Source organism: Mus caroli, unplaced genomic scaffold (genome assembly GCF_978045245.1).
Source record: "Mus caroli unplaced genomic scaffold, Mus_caroli_1 scaffold_16, whole genome shotgun sequence".
Taxonomy (NCBI): domain Eukaryota; kingdom Metazoa; phylum Chordata; class Mammalia; order Rodentia; family Muridae; genus Mus; species Mus caroli.
Genome location: NW_028227271.1, coordinates 26,933,583 through 26,951,640, shown reverse-complemented (window position 1 = coordinate 26,951,640; position 18,058 = coordinate 26,933,583). Strand labels below are relative to the sequence as shown.

At 42.8% G+C, this 18,058-nt stretch overlaps 1 protein-coding gene across 38 annotated transcripts in view; it reads right to left on the bottom strand.

The window, feature by feature from the left end:
* The window catches only part of Rbfox2 (RNA binding fox-1 homolog 2), a 227,604-nt gene that overhangs the window by 35,252 nt on the left and 174,294 nt on the right, over window positions 1–18,058 (bottom strand). For 26 of the 38 annotated variants that reach the window (XM_029469574.2, XM_085831834.1, XM_085831838.1 and 23 more), the window contains one exon: window positions 2,705–2,851. In XM_029469574.2, coding sequence (XP_029325434.1) covers window positions 2,705–2,851 — 147 coding nt within the window. The remainder of the gene's footprint in view (window positions 1–2,704; window positions 2,852–18,058) is intronic. The other 12 variants (XM_029469575.2, XM_085831837.1, XM_029469577.2 and 9 more) reach the window with 1 other exon arrangement.

Sequence of the window (18,058 nt, the reverse complement as noted above, 5' to 3'; positions counted from 1 at the left end):
AGGTGACACAATGTTCTGTCATTCTTAAAACATCTGGACATAAGGGATGACTCCACTCACTTGCCATCTTAATAGTTCTGCAACAGATATCAGGAAGATTTTAAAGTAACAATCTGTTCAGTAATTATTTAACTATCTCAGAGCTAAAAGATACAAAGCCACAAAACTCTATTCTACTGCACACCAAGAAAGAGACAATGCCCTTAGGAGGCGCTAGCAGGAGGACTTGCTAAAGCACAGATTGAGGGGAGGCCATGGGGCTCTCTCTGGCAGCACTGCGCCTGACTTGTCCCAGCGTCCCCCCACCCACACTTAACTGCTTCATTTGAATTTCAAACCAAATTGTAAGGTTTGGAGGTTGGAGAAAAAGCTCTGAGAAATAGAATAATATAACCCAGAAATGCTGTTTTCATATTAATGTGTCACTGTCTCAATCAATAAAGCATGCTCAGATTCCGTGCCTAGCCTGTAAGAACTAACATGGAGCGTTAGCATTTTTAAAAACCTTTTCTATTGCACTACCCACCAACCCAGGTTCTCTCTGTGTAGTTCTGGCCTAGCTGCCCTGGAACTTGCTCTGTAGATCAGGCTGTCCTTGAACTAAAGAGATCTGCTGCCTCTGCCTCTTAGGCAATGGGATCAAAGGCATGCCCCGCCTCCATTGCATTTTTATAACATCTTTTTATATAAAAGTTATGCTATGTGTGTGTGTGTGTGTGTGTGTGTTTATGTGTGTGTGTGCATGCCCATATCTGTGTGGGTGCCCCTGAGGACCAGAAGAACTCTTGGGCCTGGAGTCACCGGTGGTTGTGACTCAGCACATGGCACTATGGATCTCAGCAACAGTAGCAAAGGGCTCTCCAGCTGGGCCATTCCCCAGCTCTTTCAGAACAACTTTTTGGAGCAAGGTCTGCCCCCTTTTTATAGTTAAGAACAGAGCTGAGGTAGGTGTGGTGGAAGTTCATAGAGCTAACTGAATGCAGCATGAATTCCTGCTCTTTTCCAGGGTTACTGTTTAAGGATGGGAGTCAACCACGTGGAAGAAAAGAGACACCTAGATGTCTTTTGAAAGAAATGAAAATTCCCAGCCGGGCGTGGTGGCGCACGCCTTTAATCCCAGCACTCGGGAGGCAGAGGCAGGTGGATTTCTGAGTTCGAGGCCAGCCTGGTCTACAAAGTGAGTGCCAGGACAGCCAGGGCTACACAGAGAAACCCTGTCTCGAAAAACCAAAAAAAAAAAAAAAAAAAAAAAAAAAAGAAAATTCCCACTCTATGCTTTAGGAAAAGGTACGTGAGCCATTCTGTGGAATCATTGAAGCCCTAGGTGGCCTTGGAAGGCCACTCTCGCCCTGGCTTAGGAGAAGCTTCTGCCTGCCATTCTCAACACTTAAGACCAGGTCTCTGTGTGTCTTTGTCAGAAGAGCAGCAAGCAACCCATTCGCTCAGGACAGACAGGCCTTCACTCACGTGACCCCAGCCTGGTAGCTGTCCTTTCAATCTTGACTTCTCTCTTCTCTTTGAAGATGGAAAACAGCCTGCACCATGCTATGTGGTGAAACTCATTAAGTACCCCAAGATCTCACCTAAACCTTTTCTTTAGTGGCAAAAGTACATCCAGGTACTCAGCCGTGACAGAACTTGGCTCTGAGCCACCATGAAGTGACATGACCAATACAGAGTAGGGCATCTGCTCTGACAAAGCACCAGTCAGCTGTCCTCATAAATGTTTAGGGAACTATTGACTATTTCTTGTCCCAGGTCAGGTTATTTGCCAAAATAAAAGAGACAGCAACACACAGACTTAGAAAAAATAAGCAGCTACTTACCTTCAACAACATGAATCCGTGCTATTGGAGTTTTGTGCTTGATGGTGATTTGGGAGGATGCTAACAGCTGAAGGAGCTGATGGGTAGGGAACCAGTGTTCCACAGCATATCTTAGATGCTGGCCTTGACACTACTGAGGGGAAGGAATGGAAAGCGAAGCCCTGGGAATCACCTGCCTCTACAGGTGCTACTTCATTTTCTTCTAAACACTCAAGTTAGAGATTTTAAACGAGCCTCCTGCAGACCTGAATTACCCACGCTGCATGTGCCCGGAGACAGTACAGAGGTAGAGAGCGGCACTAGTCATCCTGAACCAGAGACATAATAAGGAGGGCAGTGAGGGCGGGAGGTGCTGACGTCAGGATAACGAGCATGCCATTCTACTGAGAGCCACACAGAATCATGTGAGGATGGCGTACAGTGCGCAGGTTCACACTGCACTCTGGGCCAGCTACAGCACACCTGGGCTGTGCAGTGTTCTTTAGGCTTCACAGAGGATTTCCAAGGTACCCACAGGTTTAGGAATCACGCTATAAAAGACTGGATGTTTGCTCTTCTAGTGAAACCAAGACTACTACGACATGTTTATTAAGGTTGGTGTGTGAAGAAGGTGGCCACCTCAGTGGATGTCACATCTTACAAGAACCACCTCAGTCCTAGACAACAACCGCACGCAGCTTGTGTGTCCATGTGACAACCAGAAATGCAAATGTCTGCGGCAGGTAAGGCGACCAGGAAAGGTTTCCTGACAAACAACAGCAGTGATTCAAGGCTCTCTCTTAACTTCCCTACGGTTTTCCCTTGAATTCCTAATGACTAGTAATACCTCTGGTGGGTTAAATTGTTTTAATTAAATCCATAAAAAATATGAGACTTACCCCAAACATCTGCCGGAGGTCAGGGTCTCGGAAGCGGAAGGGAATATTAGAGACATGTAGTCGCTTGGGCGTAGATTTACTCTCTGAATTTTCACTACTTTGTGTCTGTGACTGTTGTCCGTCTGTCTGTGCTCCACCTTCTGTCTGCTAAAGAAATAAGTAAATACAAGGAACAATGAGACTCTGCAGTGATCTCCTAAGATGATATTAGTGTATGTCTGCTTCACTGTAGTACCTGTCAAACAGAAGACTGCAAGCAAACACTGGAAACTGGCCTTTTAAAGAAGAAAAGGCCCGAGGTGTCACTGATGTTCAAAATGCTTCTAGTCTACAAACAAAATTTGGGTCTTCTGATTATTTTTAGTATATTAGCAAAATGGGGCGCAGGCAGTGGCCCTCTGGTTTGCTGAAGCCCACATGAAGATGTAAAAATAGCTCTTCTTGTCTCAGGCTCTGAGGAGAGCCTTCTATTTTGAGACCTCTCTGTTTTGAAAACAAAGCATCCTTTGTGGTTGGTAGTAGAGGTCACTGACTCTTTAGCTTTATCACCTCAGACTGTCAAGCAAACCAGTAAGGCAGAATTTTAACACTCTATTCTACTCTTATTGGTTTTAGAGTTTATTATGCTGCTGCCAAAAAAAAGTACTGCAATGATATTACTTATTAATGGAGGAAAACATACTGATGACAGTCTATTTGCCTAAAAATTGAGGCAGCTTGTTATTTTGAATTCACCTTTATTTTCATCTCTTTGATTCAATTCCAGATGACTCTGGTATTAGGGACCCTCATGTTTCCACTCTAAGGCTTTATGGGACCCTGGCTATTAGACAACACACTGGTCTGTTTGTTTCCATGGTGACAGAGCATGAACATCATTTTCTTTTAAATTTTACTGTGTCTTTTTGAGTGTATGCACTGGGTTGGGTATGAACCATCTCGCCTGCCTCAGGGAGTAATCAGTTTTAATGAAACATACCAGATACACATCTGATCTAATTTTTCCCACACAAAGTTCTCTAAGTTCCTTAAGTTGATAAACAGCATTTGATAGGTATTTACATTTTATAGACATACTCCTTGTAGTCCTAAATTATCCATTTGGTAATTTAGCCTTATATTTTTATCATTTCATATACAGTGCATGCCAACCCTGACAATCATGCTCTTAAGGACTGATCAGCTGCTCTTGTTGTCCGACTTGAGACAGGCTGAGTGTAGTGATTTTTCTGGGCACAAGGGAAGGCTCTTGGCTTGTGTTTAGGCTGAGAACCCTGAATCAGAGGTGCTTTTTGGGTTCATATGTTAGCAGCCACCTTGAAATGAAGTCAATGACTTAAATATAAAGGATAATCAAGAATTAACTTAGAATGAACATTTGCTTTTTAACTATTTATCTAAAGATGGCAGCTTTGTACTTCTGATTTCATATGGGCCTTGCAGGTGCCTCAAATGTGCAATGGCTTATATGATGTAAAAAAGGGATGGGCTATCAAGCCATGCTTTGCAAAAGTGTAAGGTTTTCAGCTGCCAATGGGAGCACAAGGAAGACTAAAAACAAACTCCATGGAAAGGCGAAACAGCACCATGGGTACCAGCACACAGTCAAAGCAAGAAGCATCAACTGTAACTAAAGCGTATTTAAGCACCTTTCTATTTGCCTCTTCCATCTCACAGCTGGATCATATAAACCTCTTCAAACTTTAAAAGCACTAGATTTAATCTTCAGAAAGCCAATGTGCCACACAAAATTAAAAGATGGGTTCTACAAGCTCTAAGCCAATTTTACATATGACTTACATGTGCCACCCACGTAACCTGTCATGGTGCACACACATGGCAAGGTAAATAGGGAGGAATGGTTACGTCAGAGGATGCTAATGGAGGCTTGTAACTGTTGTTCTTGAGGGCTCTCTTCTGTCTTAAAGACTAATCGTTAGAAGGTTATAAGCTACAGTGCTGATTCTACAGTCTGCAGTGAACACTTACTAGCTCTAGAAAAATGTGACGGCCATTTCCAGAATTTTTAAGTCTTCTAAGGTAATTTAAAATGGAGATTTGCTGGGAAGGCTGTGGTGGTGATGGTACAGGCTTTTTAATCCCAGCACTCACAAGGTAGAGGCAGTTGGATCTCTGAGTTTGAGGTCTGCCTGGTCTAGAGAGTGAGACCCAGTTTCAAAAACACCAACTAAGCAAGCAATTAACTAAAGAAACAACCAAATAAGCAAATAAATATTTAAAATCAGTAAAAATACACAAATCAGGGGCTGGAGAGATGGCTAGTGGTTAAGAGAACTTGTTGCTCTTGCAGAAGATCTGAGTTTGGTTCCCAGCACCCATACTGTGGCTCTCAACTCTCCAGGAACTCATGGAACTCAAGGCCATGGATCCTGATGTTCTCTTCTGGCCTCTGCAGGTACCAGGTGTACTTAGTCACACAGCGAGACACTCAAAGACACTGAAACCATAAGCCCAGGGCTGCATGAATCTTCATCAGAAAATATATTTACAAAGCTATGAAATCAGAGTAAGAAGCAGGGCCCACTCCAGCCCTCAGTCCTTGTCAAAGCCATCACTGTGCTAGTTTGCATACCTGCTTTTCCCTTCCTTAAGGTACCCCACTGCATAATAAACAGAATTTATCTGAGCTGCTGCCTGCTAACAGTAATGTTCCCATGAGCATCTCATCCTGTCTTTTGGTAGTGGTTGCATACACACCCAGGAATGGGCCAGTTAGGTCAGTGTTATATGCGCATATTTAGCCACCCAATCAAAGTGGCTCTACCGTGCTGAACCCGCCCCTGCTGGGCATGTGCTGAAGGCCCATGCCACACAGTTGTTGGAGCTATTTTGGTGTGAAACAATAGCTTCACAGTGAAGCTTTTCATACATTTTTGGGACATAGGTAATTTCCTGTGAGATACTTATACAAATCCTTTATCCATTTTCAACTGGGTCATTGCTTTTGCTTATGATTGTAGGTGTTCTTTATAAAACAAGTAATGAGCCCATAAGTATATGTGCTGCAATGATTTCATTATCTTACTTACTGTGTGTGAGCAGTGTGTGCGTGCTCTGTGTGTGGGTTGCACTTGTCCGTCTCACCAGTGGCCTTCAGGCAGAGACTCCCGCATCCTGAAGGAGCTTCAGGTTGTCCTTCCTCTCCTTAGACCATCTGGCTCCCCCCTCCCCTCTCCTCTTACATCATTTTACTGAAAAACAGAAAGTTCCTACAGGATAGCTCTAACTGTTTCTTGAATGCATACTGGATGTTAGACCTGACATAAGTTTACTAGCTAAGTATTTTAATGTAAAGTTTCAATAAGCTACATAGTAGGTAATTTGTTTTTAACAAACATAGTAGGTGCTATTTTAATACTCATTTTCCTGACAAGGAGTCTGAGGAACTAAAGACTAAGAGGACGGGCGAGAGAATGAGGAGCCAAGGCAGATGTCTAGAGTTAGTATGAGGTGAAGCAGAGCTATCAGGAGAAGCCCAGACAAGCCAGATTGAACCAGTTAGTGTGGAGAGGCCTTTTGGGCAAGAACAGCAGAGCTGAAGCAGCCAGCCAGAGATCAGAACGAGCTAGGAAGGGAAGAAGAGCTTATTCAGCAGTAAGTCTCAAGAGGCTGAAAATATTCTAGGCCTAGATAAGATTGTATGGAGTCTAGAAGCCTCTAAGATGACAATTACGTCAGCTGAATCAAAGGTATTTGCAGAGCTTCAGTCCCTCTCTCTACAGGATAACATACAGTTCCTGGAGGGATGTCTGTTTCTCAGTAAATTCATGGAAGAGGAGAGGGGAGGGGGACAAGGGGGTACAAGGAGAAAGGACAATCTGAAGCCCTTTCGTTCAGGATGCCTGTAGCATTCATTCCCTTGGATGATCTCATGGCTTTATGAAGAACAACACACATGGTTCCTGCACTATGTTTTCAGTGGGCAGAGGGGTCAAGGTTCCATAGGGTCCTTTCCACGGGGTTTTTACAGCCACTGTCGGCAGTACAATGGAAAGGAACTGGTTCTGGACGTGTATGCATAATTCAGTCCAGTCCCAAGACAGGGTTTTCAAGCTGTCCGAGAGGCAGCACTCAGGAGCTACCATGTGAACTGCTTGTTCTTTAGAGGGGTTTCTTTCCAGGCTAGTCTTGAACTCCTGGGATCATGCAGTCCTCCTGCCTCAGCATCCCAAGTAGTTGCCACTACCCTGGCTGAAATTAGGTAATTATCAACAGTTTCTATTTGGGTAGATTCACAATCTGCACAAAAAAACAAACTGCTTTAACTTTTATATTATATTTTAAAACTCATGTTATTTAAATCCAATTTTGAGTTAAGAATGTGAAGTGAGTGTGTGACACAGTAAGCGTGTGCTATGGTGTCTCCTTTACAAGTCTAGGATTGGACTCATTAGGTATACACAGCAAGTTTGATCTCAGCCTTGTGATGAATTTAATGCCAAAGTAAAACCAATTGGAAAGACCACAGCCTTTAAATGCAGGTAAGTGATAACTTTAGATGCATCTATGAATGCACACATGAACACACTGAAAACCACAAAGCAGCATGCCTCTAAGAACGGGTCTGAGGTGCCAGACATCAGCTGGAGTTCTGTGGGAAATCTGGGGACACTAAGCAAAACACAGTCTTGGGGTCCTGGCTTTCTAACCGGTGAACCCATTTTCCCCAACCTTGCATGTCTCACACACATCACCCATTTACCTAGTCATTTCCCCCCTACTCCCCTTTATGAAGTAATACAAAGTTTTGCTATAGCCCAGGCTGGCCTTAAACGCACAAGCCTCCTGTTTCTACCTCTAAAGCACTGGGATTGCTGCAATGCATTTTCATGTATCCATTTTATCTTAAAATCCAGTTTGGAAAAGCCTGTTTTATCAGAATGGACTTTAGGACACAAAATGATGGCGGTTTACTAACTTGCACTGGTAAGTCAGTGTCTTAGTCAGGGTTACTATTGCTGTAACGAAACACCATGACCAAAAAGCAACGTGAAGAGCACAGGACTTATTTCACTCTCAGTTCCATACAACATAGTTCCCCATGTGGTGGTGACCCCCAACCATAACACTACTTCATTGCTACTTCATAACTATAACTTTGTTACTGTTATGAACTGTAATGTAAATATTTGATATGCAGATGGTCTTAGGTGCTTCCCCCCTCCTGTGAAAGAGCTGAGAGCCACTTATACTACAGTTCACCATGTAAAGCAGCAGGGCAGGACCCTGGAGACAGGCACTGATGAGGGGGCCATGAGGGGTGCTGCCTACTGACTGACTTCCCACTGTTTGCTCAGCTGGCTTTCTTATCCAACCCAGGACCACCAGTTCTCTTCTCAGGTGACTTCTCAGGTGACTCCAGCTTGTATCAAGCTGACATAAAACTAGCCAGGACAGTCAGAGACTCATATACAATATCATATACAAACAGTACTTTAGCCAACGTGCTGAGTGCTGTTCTGATAAATCTTTTTTAAAAAGTTCCTAAATATTCATTATAGTCTTATCACCCTTGTGATATGTGAGATGTGGAAGATGGGTTGGTAAGCCACAGCATTGCTGTTTCTAGTAATTTTTTGGCTGGGTCTCTTTAAGTGGCAAGGGCAGGCAAGTGAGGCAGTTATGGTATGCCTAGCAGAGCAGCAGGTATGGAGACAATTCCATAACTGTGTGCCACAATAGTATCTTGGCTCCTACATCGTCTAAAGACATTTTTTCTATTGTCTGAGTGTAGCATTCTGTGGCAACTCTTGATTTTCAAACTAGGAAACGGATACCCTACTCGTCCACACTGAGACAGCCAGACTACTCAGAGGCATCAAAACCCAGAAGGTGAAAGATACAAAACATTCTTGTTATGAGTACACTGACAAAGGATGTGGGTATTTGATGTAAACTTAATGTATTCTACCTACTTTTTAGTTTTTGAGGAAGACAAGACTCATGGGTGCCTGAGAAGTGAAAGTCTCTAATGACAGATCAGGAACATGCTAATGACAGCTATGCTGCAGGCTGAAGGTAAGAGGACCCAGCAACATAAAACATCAAAGAACTGAAGCAGCCCAGCTGACTGGTAAGTGCCACACGTTGGTTGTACTGATAGTAGGCCAACGGCCTGCAAGGCACCATTGAGAGTTATCATTAGATAAAGGCAAGTCCAAGTGTTAGTAAGTCAACCATGAGAAAGTGGCTTTGATTCCAGAGAGATGGTACACAGCAAAGCAAAGGCCCTATGAGGATGGAGGGCAGTAAGAGGGAGGTCTGAGCTCCTATCAGCTAGAGTGTATGCTGAGACTGGGCTAATGTATGAAGAAATGCTATTTCCTCAGTGTTCTACCTTTAACTCACCAGCAACTCTGTGCCATACTCTTATTCATCAGAAAATCAAACTCCAACTTTACAGTGACACATGATCCTGGGCCTTACATCCAGGCCCACTACAGCTGAGTCTCTACCAAGCTCACACTGAGCATGGTTGTTTCAGAAGAGCCTTGTTCACACCAAATACACTGCACTCAGAACATCATGCTGTAACTTTAAGCATGTACCAAGTTTATCATCAACAGAAAGGCTTCGATGTACAATCTTACTTCTACTCTCTATTTTTTAATGACCGGGTCTAGCTGTGCTGTTCAGGCTGGTCTCCAACTTGGTTTTCCTGCACCTGTGTCTTAAGGGCTGGGATTATAAGGACTGCACTACAAGCCTGGTCCCTTTCAACTTTACGTTACAAAGTATATCCTGTGGATTTATACCTATTAGTATTTACCATTGTGAGAAATATTTTAAAACAGAAATTTACATAGAAGTCACAAGCCTACTGTTTTCATTTTTATGAAAAGTTAACTATTTTCCAAAGTAACACTTAGTTAAATATTAGTGATTTCCACAACATGAGCATTTGTTCTGTTTGATACGTTGTTCTGACCCATAGACTGCTGAGAACAGTCCTCTTGGAAAACTGTGGGTTATTATCTTCGATAACATACCCACATTTGACAAAGTGGTGGTTTCTCGCTGGTGATGGACTCCGGGGCCTATCTCACATGCACTAAGGAGGCAAACATTCGACCACTGAGCTAACATGCTCAATAGCAGTCTCTAGAAGGCTGATGGCAATGTCAAACCAGGCCAATAAACTTCTCAGGCTATTTCTTAAGCTACTGTTGACTGGACAACCAAGTAACTCGTGTGCATCTTTCACTCATGCATGATTTTGTAACATTCAATATTTGTAAATGGTGAAAACTTTTGGTTTGCTTATCAGGCAGTATCTATCTATCTATCTATCTATCTATCTATCTATCTATTTAGGTTTTTCAAGACAGGGTTTTTCTGTGTAGCCCTGACTATACAGGAACTCCCTGTCTCCCGAGTGCCAGGACTAAAGGCTTACTAAGTGCAACACTTAGTTAAATATTAGTGACACTGGACATTTCACTACATTACACCTAACCCCCCATCACCTTATTTGCTAATATCTGTACTGATCCCATTGGGAAACTCTTCAAAGTACAGCCAGAGATCCCTAATGACAGGCACACAGAGTGTGGGGCAATTTCATTGCTGTGCAAACATCAAAGCTAGATACAACAGCCCACTGTATACTTAGGCTTTAGAGCAGTCGTTCAACCTTCCTAATGCTGCGACCCTTTAATATATATAGCTCCTCATTTTGTGGTGACCCCCAACCATAAAATTATTTTCATTGCTGCTTCATCACAGTAACTTTGCTACTGTTATTAATTATAATGTAAATATGATATGTAGATGGTTTTAGGTAACCCCTGTGAAAGAGTTGGTCATTGGACCCCTGGAGGGGACGTGACCCACAGGTTGAGAACCTGATCTTTCAGCAGGACTCTGTGGCACCTATGTCACTGGATTAGAGAAATTTTCTGATTCCATTATAATACTCTTTTCTTCTTAAAGATAGGGTCTCATTATATAACCCTGGCTGGTCTGGAACTTGTTATGTAGACCAGGCTTGCTTCAGACACAGAGACCTGCCTGCCCCTGACACACCCAGCCCTGAGATAATATTACAGGACCACGGCCCTCCATCTGGCCCATCACTGACTAGGGTGTTGTCATACTGTTTCTGAGTATACTTAAGATCTATAAAGCTCATGGGGGCATAACATTTTCTGATATTTGTGGGGAAGTTTAAATGTTGCTCATAGCATCTTTGATCAATTTCCTCCTTAAAAAGACGAGTCTACTCATTCTCAAGAGAACGTCTACCACATATTCAAATGAGAGTATTAGTCTGCCCTGCCCACCAGTGGTTCTTGTATGGAAAGACAGCAGTGAGTTCAGTCTGCAGTTCCATCAATGCTCTCGATTGTGGCAAGGAAAGCATTTTGAATAGAAAATAGATGGTATGAACACCTTTCATTCTCCTACAGGGAATATGAAAAGGACCAGTTACCCACTGTTCTCTTTTGTTCTGTGCATGTGTGACATACTGCCACCAGCATGGTTTACTATCACTGTTTGCATTCCTGCTAGGCACTGGTAATTTGACCGACTATCACTTTTGGACTGATGGCAAAAGCCAACAATCGCAGTGAAATGGCAGGTGTTACATTGTAAATGCATGGAAACTGTTTAACCCAGCGGTCCCTCTAAGAAAGTCTTGGGAACTGCCAGTGATCTGTGACCACACACAAATGCCCCATCCTGCATTCTCCTCTAACCCACTGCAGGCTTGTTATCCATCCATCCATCCATCCATCCATCCATCCATCCATCCATCCATCCATCTTTAAATATCAGGTATAGGGGATACAGGACCTGTCTCTTACTCTATATGTGTCTCATGTTCACAGAGGTCAGATGAGATGGAACTAGAACTTAAGTTATGGTGGTTGTGAATCACCAAGTACATACTAGAAATTGAACCTGGGTCCTCTGCAAGAGCAACAAGTGCTCTTAGCTGCTGAGACAACTCTCCAACCCCAATAGTGTATTTCTAAATCTTACTACCAATCAGTCACAGAAGCTAATTATACCGTTAAGGTCTCTCTCATTAAAAGTGTTTTGTTTTTAAAAAGGGTAGACATTAGGCTTTTGAGAAAAATATAATTCAGTAGGTAGAATTTTAAAACCTGACTACTTCATATGCTTTGGCTACTTAAGCTTGCAGATATTTTAGAAATATCTGCAATGTAATAACTGGATTCCTGTCTTCTCTGTAGGCCAGGAGGCAGCTCCTAACTGGCTAGTGCTTTTGCCAGTGCATAACAAGAGACCGATGACCATCAAAACAAACTTAAAACTCTTAAAGGCAGACCAAATTTCTAAAATTCATTTAAAAAACAAACACTCTAGAACTCAGTGCTCAGTTCTTATCTTTAAATGAGAAGCCCTTTCTTTGCAACACAACAGGACCATCCAACCCAACCCAAGCAAGAGCTGGACTCAACAGCACAGCTCATAGCAACAAGCAGCTCAAACACCAGCCAGGCATGGTAGCACACCTCAATCCCAGGACTCAGAGGCCGAGGTGGAAGAATCTTTAGTTTAAGGCCTATCTGGGCTACAAAGTCAGCCTTGCCTCAAAATTCCCATGCTGGGGATGTAACTCACATTTGCCTAGCTATCATATGCAAAGTCCTGGGTTAATTTGTGGCACCGCCCATAATGAGAAGACCTGAAGTGTTCATGAATTTCTAGTTTATGCTGGATGTACTCCAGGTCAGGTGGCTGCACTAGCTTCATTTCACAGAGAAGGAAAGTGAAACCCAGAGATAATGTGATTTACTAAAGACACTCTTTGACCAATACATGGCTAGCTACCTGCCTACTTACTTTACTGGTCCAATTCTGCACTCTTGAACTCATTTTTCTCTACACAGCCACCATGACCTCTAGTGCAAACCACACAGGAATCACTATACCTGTGGCCACTCTCACTCCAGCTCCTGCTGCCTAGGCTGCAAGATCACGTTCTACTCATTTCATATCCTTCCTCAAAATCTCCAAGCCCCCGCTCCCCCAGTCTTATCGCAGTGTCCAAAAGCTCTTACCAACTTGTGCTCAAAGGATTTTTCTCTTACAGGCCTTCATCAACCCCCTGAACTTTGTCCAAATGGGAATCCATGCTTTGGTCTAGACATTTTGATTTCTTCTCTTCAACATTGAACCAAGAACCGATTTCTTTTTTTTTTTTTTTTTTTTTTTTGGTTTTGGTTTTTTTTTGAGACAAGGTTTCCCTGTATAGTCCTGGCTGTCCTGGAACTCACTCTGTAGACCAGGCTGGCCTTGAACTCAGAAATCCGCCTGCCTCTGCCTCCCGAGTGCTGGGATTAAAGGCGTGCGCCACCACCGCCCGGCTCAAGAACCGATTTCTTAATCCTTCATACTACCATCTATTCAGGCCTGAAACTCTACTGCTGATATAAATACAAGGCCCAGATCAATTCGAATCTTTACCAGGAACCCCAGCTTCTCCCTCCTGAGAACATCTGTATCTTGTTGCATCTTTTCTCCAAGAAGCACTGAGTGTCTGACACTGTGAGATGTTATGGGATGCAGAGATGAACAAAGAAAACTTTTTCTTTGCAGGCTTCAGAAAGTCAGGAAGGTTTTCTGGTAACAAGCATACCTATATAGGCTGAGTAGCACGATGCTCACAGTCTGGGAAGATTAATAAATATGCACATAATCTATCTCACTGGGTCTGAGTGGTGAAGGGCATAGATCTATAATTCCCCACTTGGGCTGTTTTACAAGCCACAATCAAACAATTTGAAGAAGCATTTTAAACTGAAAGGTGCTATGCAAACTTAGGTTATGATTAATTAATTTGCTTCCTATCTGCCTCTTGGATTTAATTGGCCATATGAACTGCTAGACTGTTTTATGAGACACATAAGCAGATGGTAAAAGTTTAGTAGAATAAATGTTACATCTAAGTTTTACTACTCTACTTAATCTCTAAGCAACACATCCCCATCTCCTACAAACATGGAAGGAGGAGGGGGAAAACTCACGGCATGGACAGCAACAGGTGGCAAATCAGTAAGACCCCAACAGGACACATTTTGAGCTTGAGGTTATGGTCTAGGATGAGGAGTGGATAAGCCAGATAGCTAAAAGGGAGATCCCAGGGTTGGGGTGTGGTGAGGAGACTACAGAAAGGCTAGGAAAACTCTCCTTTTCCTGGGAGGCTGCAAAATAACAGGTCAGAAGGGGTAAGGGATAGGAAAATAGAAACAATGGAAAGGAAACCCAGGGCAGACTTGTGAATGAGCTGGCTCAACACTGAATGCACCCCTAATGGCCAGGCAGCATCTGCCATCTAGCAAGGGAGGGTAGAGAGAGAGAGGTCAGGAACATTACCAGGCAGAAGCAGTGTCCTTTCAATGTCATTCTACTGTGGACAAACTACATAGTGTGCACATGTATCCTCTCAGAAAAAAACTAAGACAAAGTTACTACTTATAGAAAGTAGGAAACTGCAAAGTATGACCCAGATTCAAAACATTAGCAGTAACTCCCAATGAACCCAGGCCCGGATGCTGGACTGAACATGATGCCAATAAGCATATACAAATAAAGCTAAGGAATTAAAGGATAATATTCACATATATGAATAATGATGACAGGAGCAATTCCAGAGTTAAAAAGTGATATAAATAAATTCACGAGGCCAAGAAACAAGATTGAGTCCACTGTCCTTTAATTCCTCCCCTCTCCTCCCCAGCGAGTGCATGTGCCAGACAGCTTTCTCTGTGTAGCGCTAAATATTCTGGAACTTGCCTGTGCCTCTAAAGTGCTGGGATTAAAGGTGTGTACTACCATTGCCCAGCTTGAAATTAATGAAGTTTTAAGAATGTCTTGAAATAAACCGGGCGTAGTGGCGCACGCCTTTAATCCCAGCGCTCCGGAGGCAGAGGCAGGTGGATCTCTGAGTTCGAGGCCAGCCTGGTCTACAAAGTGAGTTCTAGGACAGCCAGGGCTACACAGAGAAACCCTGTCTTGAAAAACAAAAACAAACAAACAAACAAACAAAACAAACAAAAGAATGTATTGAAATGAAAAATTAGAATAATCTACCTCCTTTTTGGATTCCACTTATAAGGACTTTTATAGGGAAACTTATAGCTTAAACACAGAATGAAGAAACCCTGAAAATCAACTGCCTCAGCTTCCAACTTGAAAAGCTAAAAATGGGCTGGAGACACAGTTCAGTGTGGAGTACTATCGGCTCTTCCAGAACCTGGGTTAGATTCCTAGCACTCACATGGTAGCTCACAACCACCTGTAACTCCAGTCCCAGGGGATCTGAGGCCCTGTCTGGTCTCTGAGGGCACAGCATACATGTGGTGTACAGACCTGCAGGCAGTCACCTGACAAACGAACAGGGAGGAAGACAGTGAAGGTCAGAATGGGACAGTAAGCCTTGAGATTGGGAGACAGCGCAGCTGGGTAGGTGCTTACCTCCTAGTGAGGACCTGAGTTCCATCCCCAGAACTGCCTGCAATCCTAGCTCTGAGGAAACCTGTTGGTCAGCCAGCCTTGCCTGCACAGTGAGCTCCAGGCTAAGGAACAAACAAGAGAGGTGGCTCCCTGGAACCATAGCTGAGTTTGTTTTCCGGTCTCCACGTGCAGGTATACATATGTGTATGGTTCCTATGTGCCTCCACATGAATATACACTCACATACTCACACAAAAACAAATAGAAATGTTAATTTATAGACTGGTCAGAGAAGACATAAGTTATTAAAACTAAGGAGAGCCAGGTGTAACTGAGAGCTTTTCCACCCAGGCACGAGCTCCCTGAAATAACGACTCTGAGACTTCTTAGATGTGAACAAGGGCATAGGCCAACAGCCTTGGCTCTGTCCCCAGCCTGCTCATAACTTCATTACCTGTTATTCTAAGTCATGCCACATGGCTGGTTACCAGGTCTTCAGTTTCATGCAACTTTCTTCTCAGAGTTTGAGGACAATCTTCCCCACACCTGTCTCTATCCCAGAAATTCAATCCTCTATTGCTGGATGTCCCACCTTCTAATTCTGCCTTAGCTCTTTGGCCAAAGACTTTTTAACTGACAGGTGAAACTTCCATACATTGTACAAAAGATCCCAGTACAGCCAGGCATGATGGTAAACACCTTTAATACCAGCATTTGGGAGACAGAGGCAGGTGGATCTCTGAGAGTCCTCAAGGCCAGTTTGGTTTACATAGCAAGTTCCAAGCAAGCTAAGGCTACACGGAGAAATCCTGTCTTTAAAAAAAAAAAAATTAAAAAAAAATCAAAGAAAGAGGCATGTGTGTGTGAAAGAGCCAGGGGAGATGGCATACCCTGTAATCTTGCACATGGGAGGAAGAGACAAGAGTCACTATTAGAAGTTCCCATCCATAGGATGTATAGCACAACTTTGTCTTAAAATATAAGGTGTTACTATGAGCTCTGGGAAATAAAAAGGAACCATCTACTGTTATGATTAAATTGTTTTGAGATCACATATATGAACTAGGGTAGCTGGAATTCCCTAGGCCCCCAGGAACGACCTTCCACTCCTGAGCCTCTGTCCACTTCTGAGCTGGGGTTATAGGTGTGCACCATTATGCCTGGTTTTATGCAGTTCTGAGGAATCAAATCCATGGTGGCTTCATGTGTGTAAGGTAAGTGGTCATAGGCTGATTTATATGCCTAGTAATTTTGTAGTAGTGAAATTATCAACTCAGAGGAAATAGTTTCTCAAAAAGATTACACAAAAGACCAAAATTGTCAAAAAACCAAAACAAACAAAACAACAACAAAAAAATAGAAATGAAGAAACAGCAATTACAAAGATCATTAACTATTCTACAAATAGAGTTTGAAGTTAAAATATCATAAAAAGACTCAGAAATATATTTCCCCCTTTCTTTTTTTTTTTTTAAAGATTTATTTATTTATTACATGTAAGTACACTGTAGCTGTCTTCAGACACTCCAGAAGAGGGAGTCAGATCTTGTTACGGATGGTTGTGAGCCACCATGTGGTTGCTGGGATTTGAACTAAGGACCTTTGGAAGAGCAGTCGGGTGCTCTTACCTGCTGAGCCATCTCACCAGCCCTATTTCCCCTTTTCTATTCCTTTAGTGGAAAGTTGTTATAGGAAGCCTATGAGTTCATTCTTTGAAAGGTGATTGAACATGGCCAACAGAGAGGCCTGGACAGTCCTCATCCAAACAATGCTACAAGAGCCTCTTGTTAATTCTCAGACCCAGACTCTGCCTTAAAACCAGCTGTCCACTACTGCACGTTACTTATGGGTGTAAAACTATGTGTCTACACAGAAGTAACCATCATAGGAAAGATGGCATGTTTTCAAGGAAATAATGTTTTTGGTTTTTTCCCATGGAGGTCTCTAATTGTCTGTGAAAACAAAAAGAAAGCCTTTGCAGGCTCTGTGCACGTGATACAATGGAGAATTTTAGTTTCTAGAAGTGAATCTTTTCCAGATGCTTCAAGTCTGAATAAGGTGCCCTCTGCTACTCTGATACCAAGAGGAAATGGAATCTAAACATGGCCAACAGCTTGATACAGACAACAGAGCATGTCATTTGGAATCAGACTCCACAGATAATTATGATGTGGTGACTGTAGCTATGTGTGAGGTATGTGTCTGGTTAGCTTGAGACACTTTCTTTTCCTTTATTTAGTGGTAAGGGGTGAAGTCAAAGAGGTGGGCAGAGCTGGAGAAAACCAAGTACAAAGTTTGCACTTTTTCCAAATTGTGTTAGGAAATTATTAAAGAGTTGGCAGAGGCACACATAGCATAGACAAGAAAAAAAGATTAAACAAACAAACAAAAACCAAAAACCATTGTGGCTGCTATTGCAGACTAGACAGAAAATTAAAACTCTTAAAACTTGTGATAAGGATGCTGAGGAGTAGCTCTCCACAACTGATGGATCCCGCAGCAGTACAGACCTGAGGGGACTGGCAAGTGAGGGTAACCAGGGTGCATTATGTGAAATTCTCAAATAATCAATAAAAATATTATGCTGGAAACAAACAAACAAACAAACACAAAAAAGAGGCAGAGGTAGTTTGAGTGGTGGAGGGTACATGTTCTGCCACTGAGTTTATCCCTGGCACCTTTATACTTTAAGTTTGAGAAAGGATCTTGCTAATGAATCATGGCTAGCTTTGAATTCTCTTTGTAGCTCCACTAGACCTTAAATTATGGCAGTCCACCTGCCTCAGATTCCTGGGTTGCAAAGATACAAGCCTGTACCATCAGGCCCATCAGAAACTCTTGTAATGTTCTTGATAGCTTTTGAAGTAGGCATTATGACCTTCATTTTCTTGAATTTCAAGGCAAAGG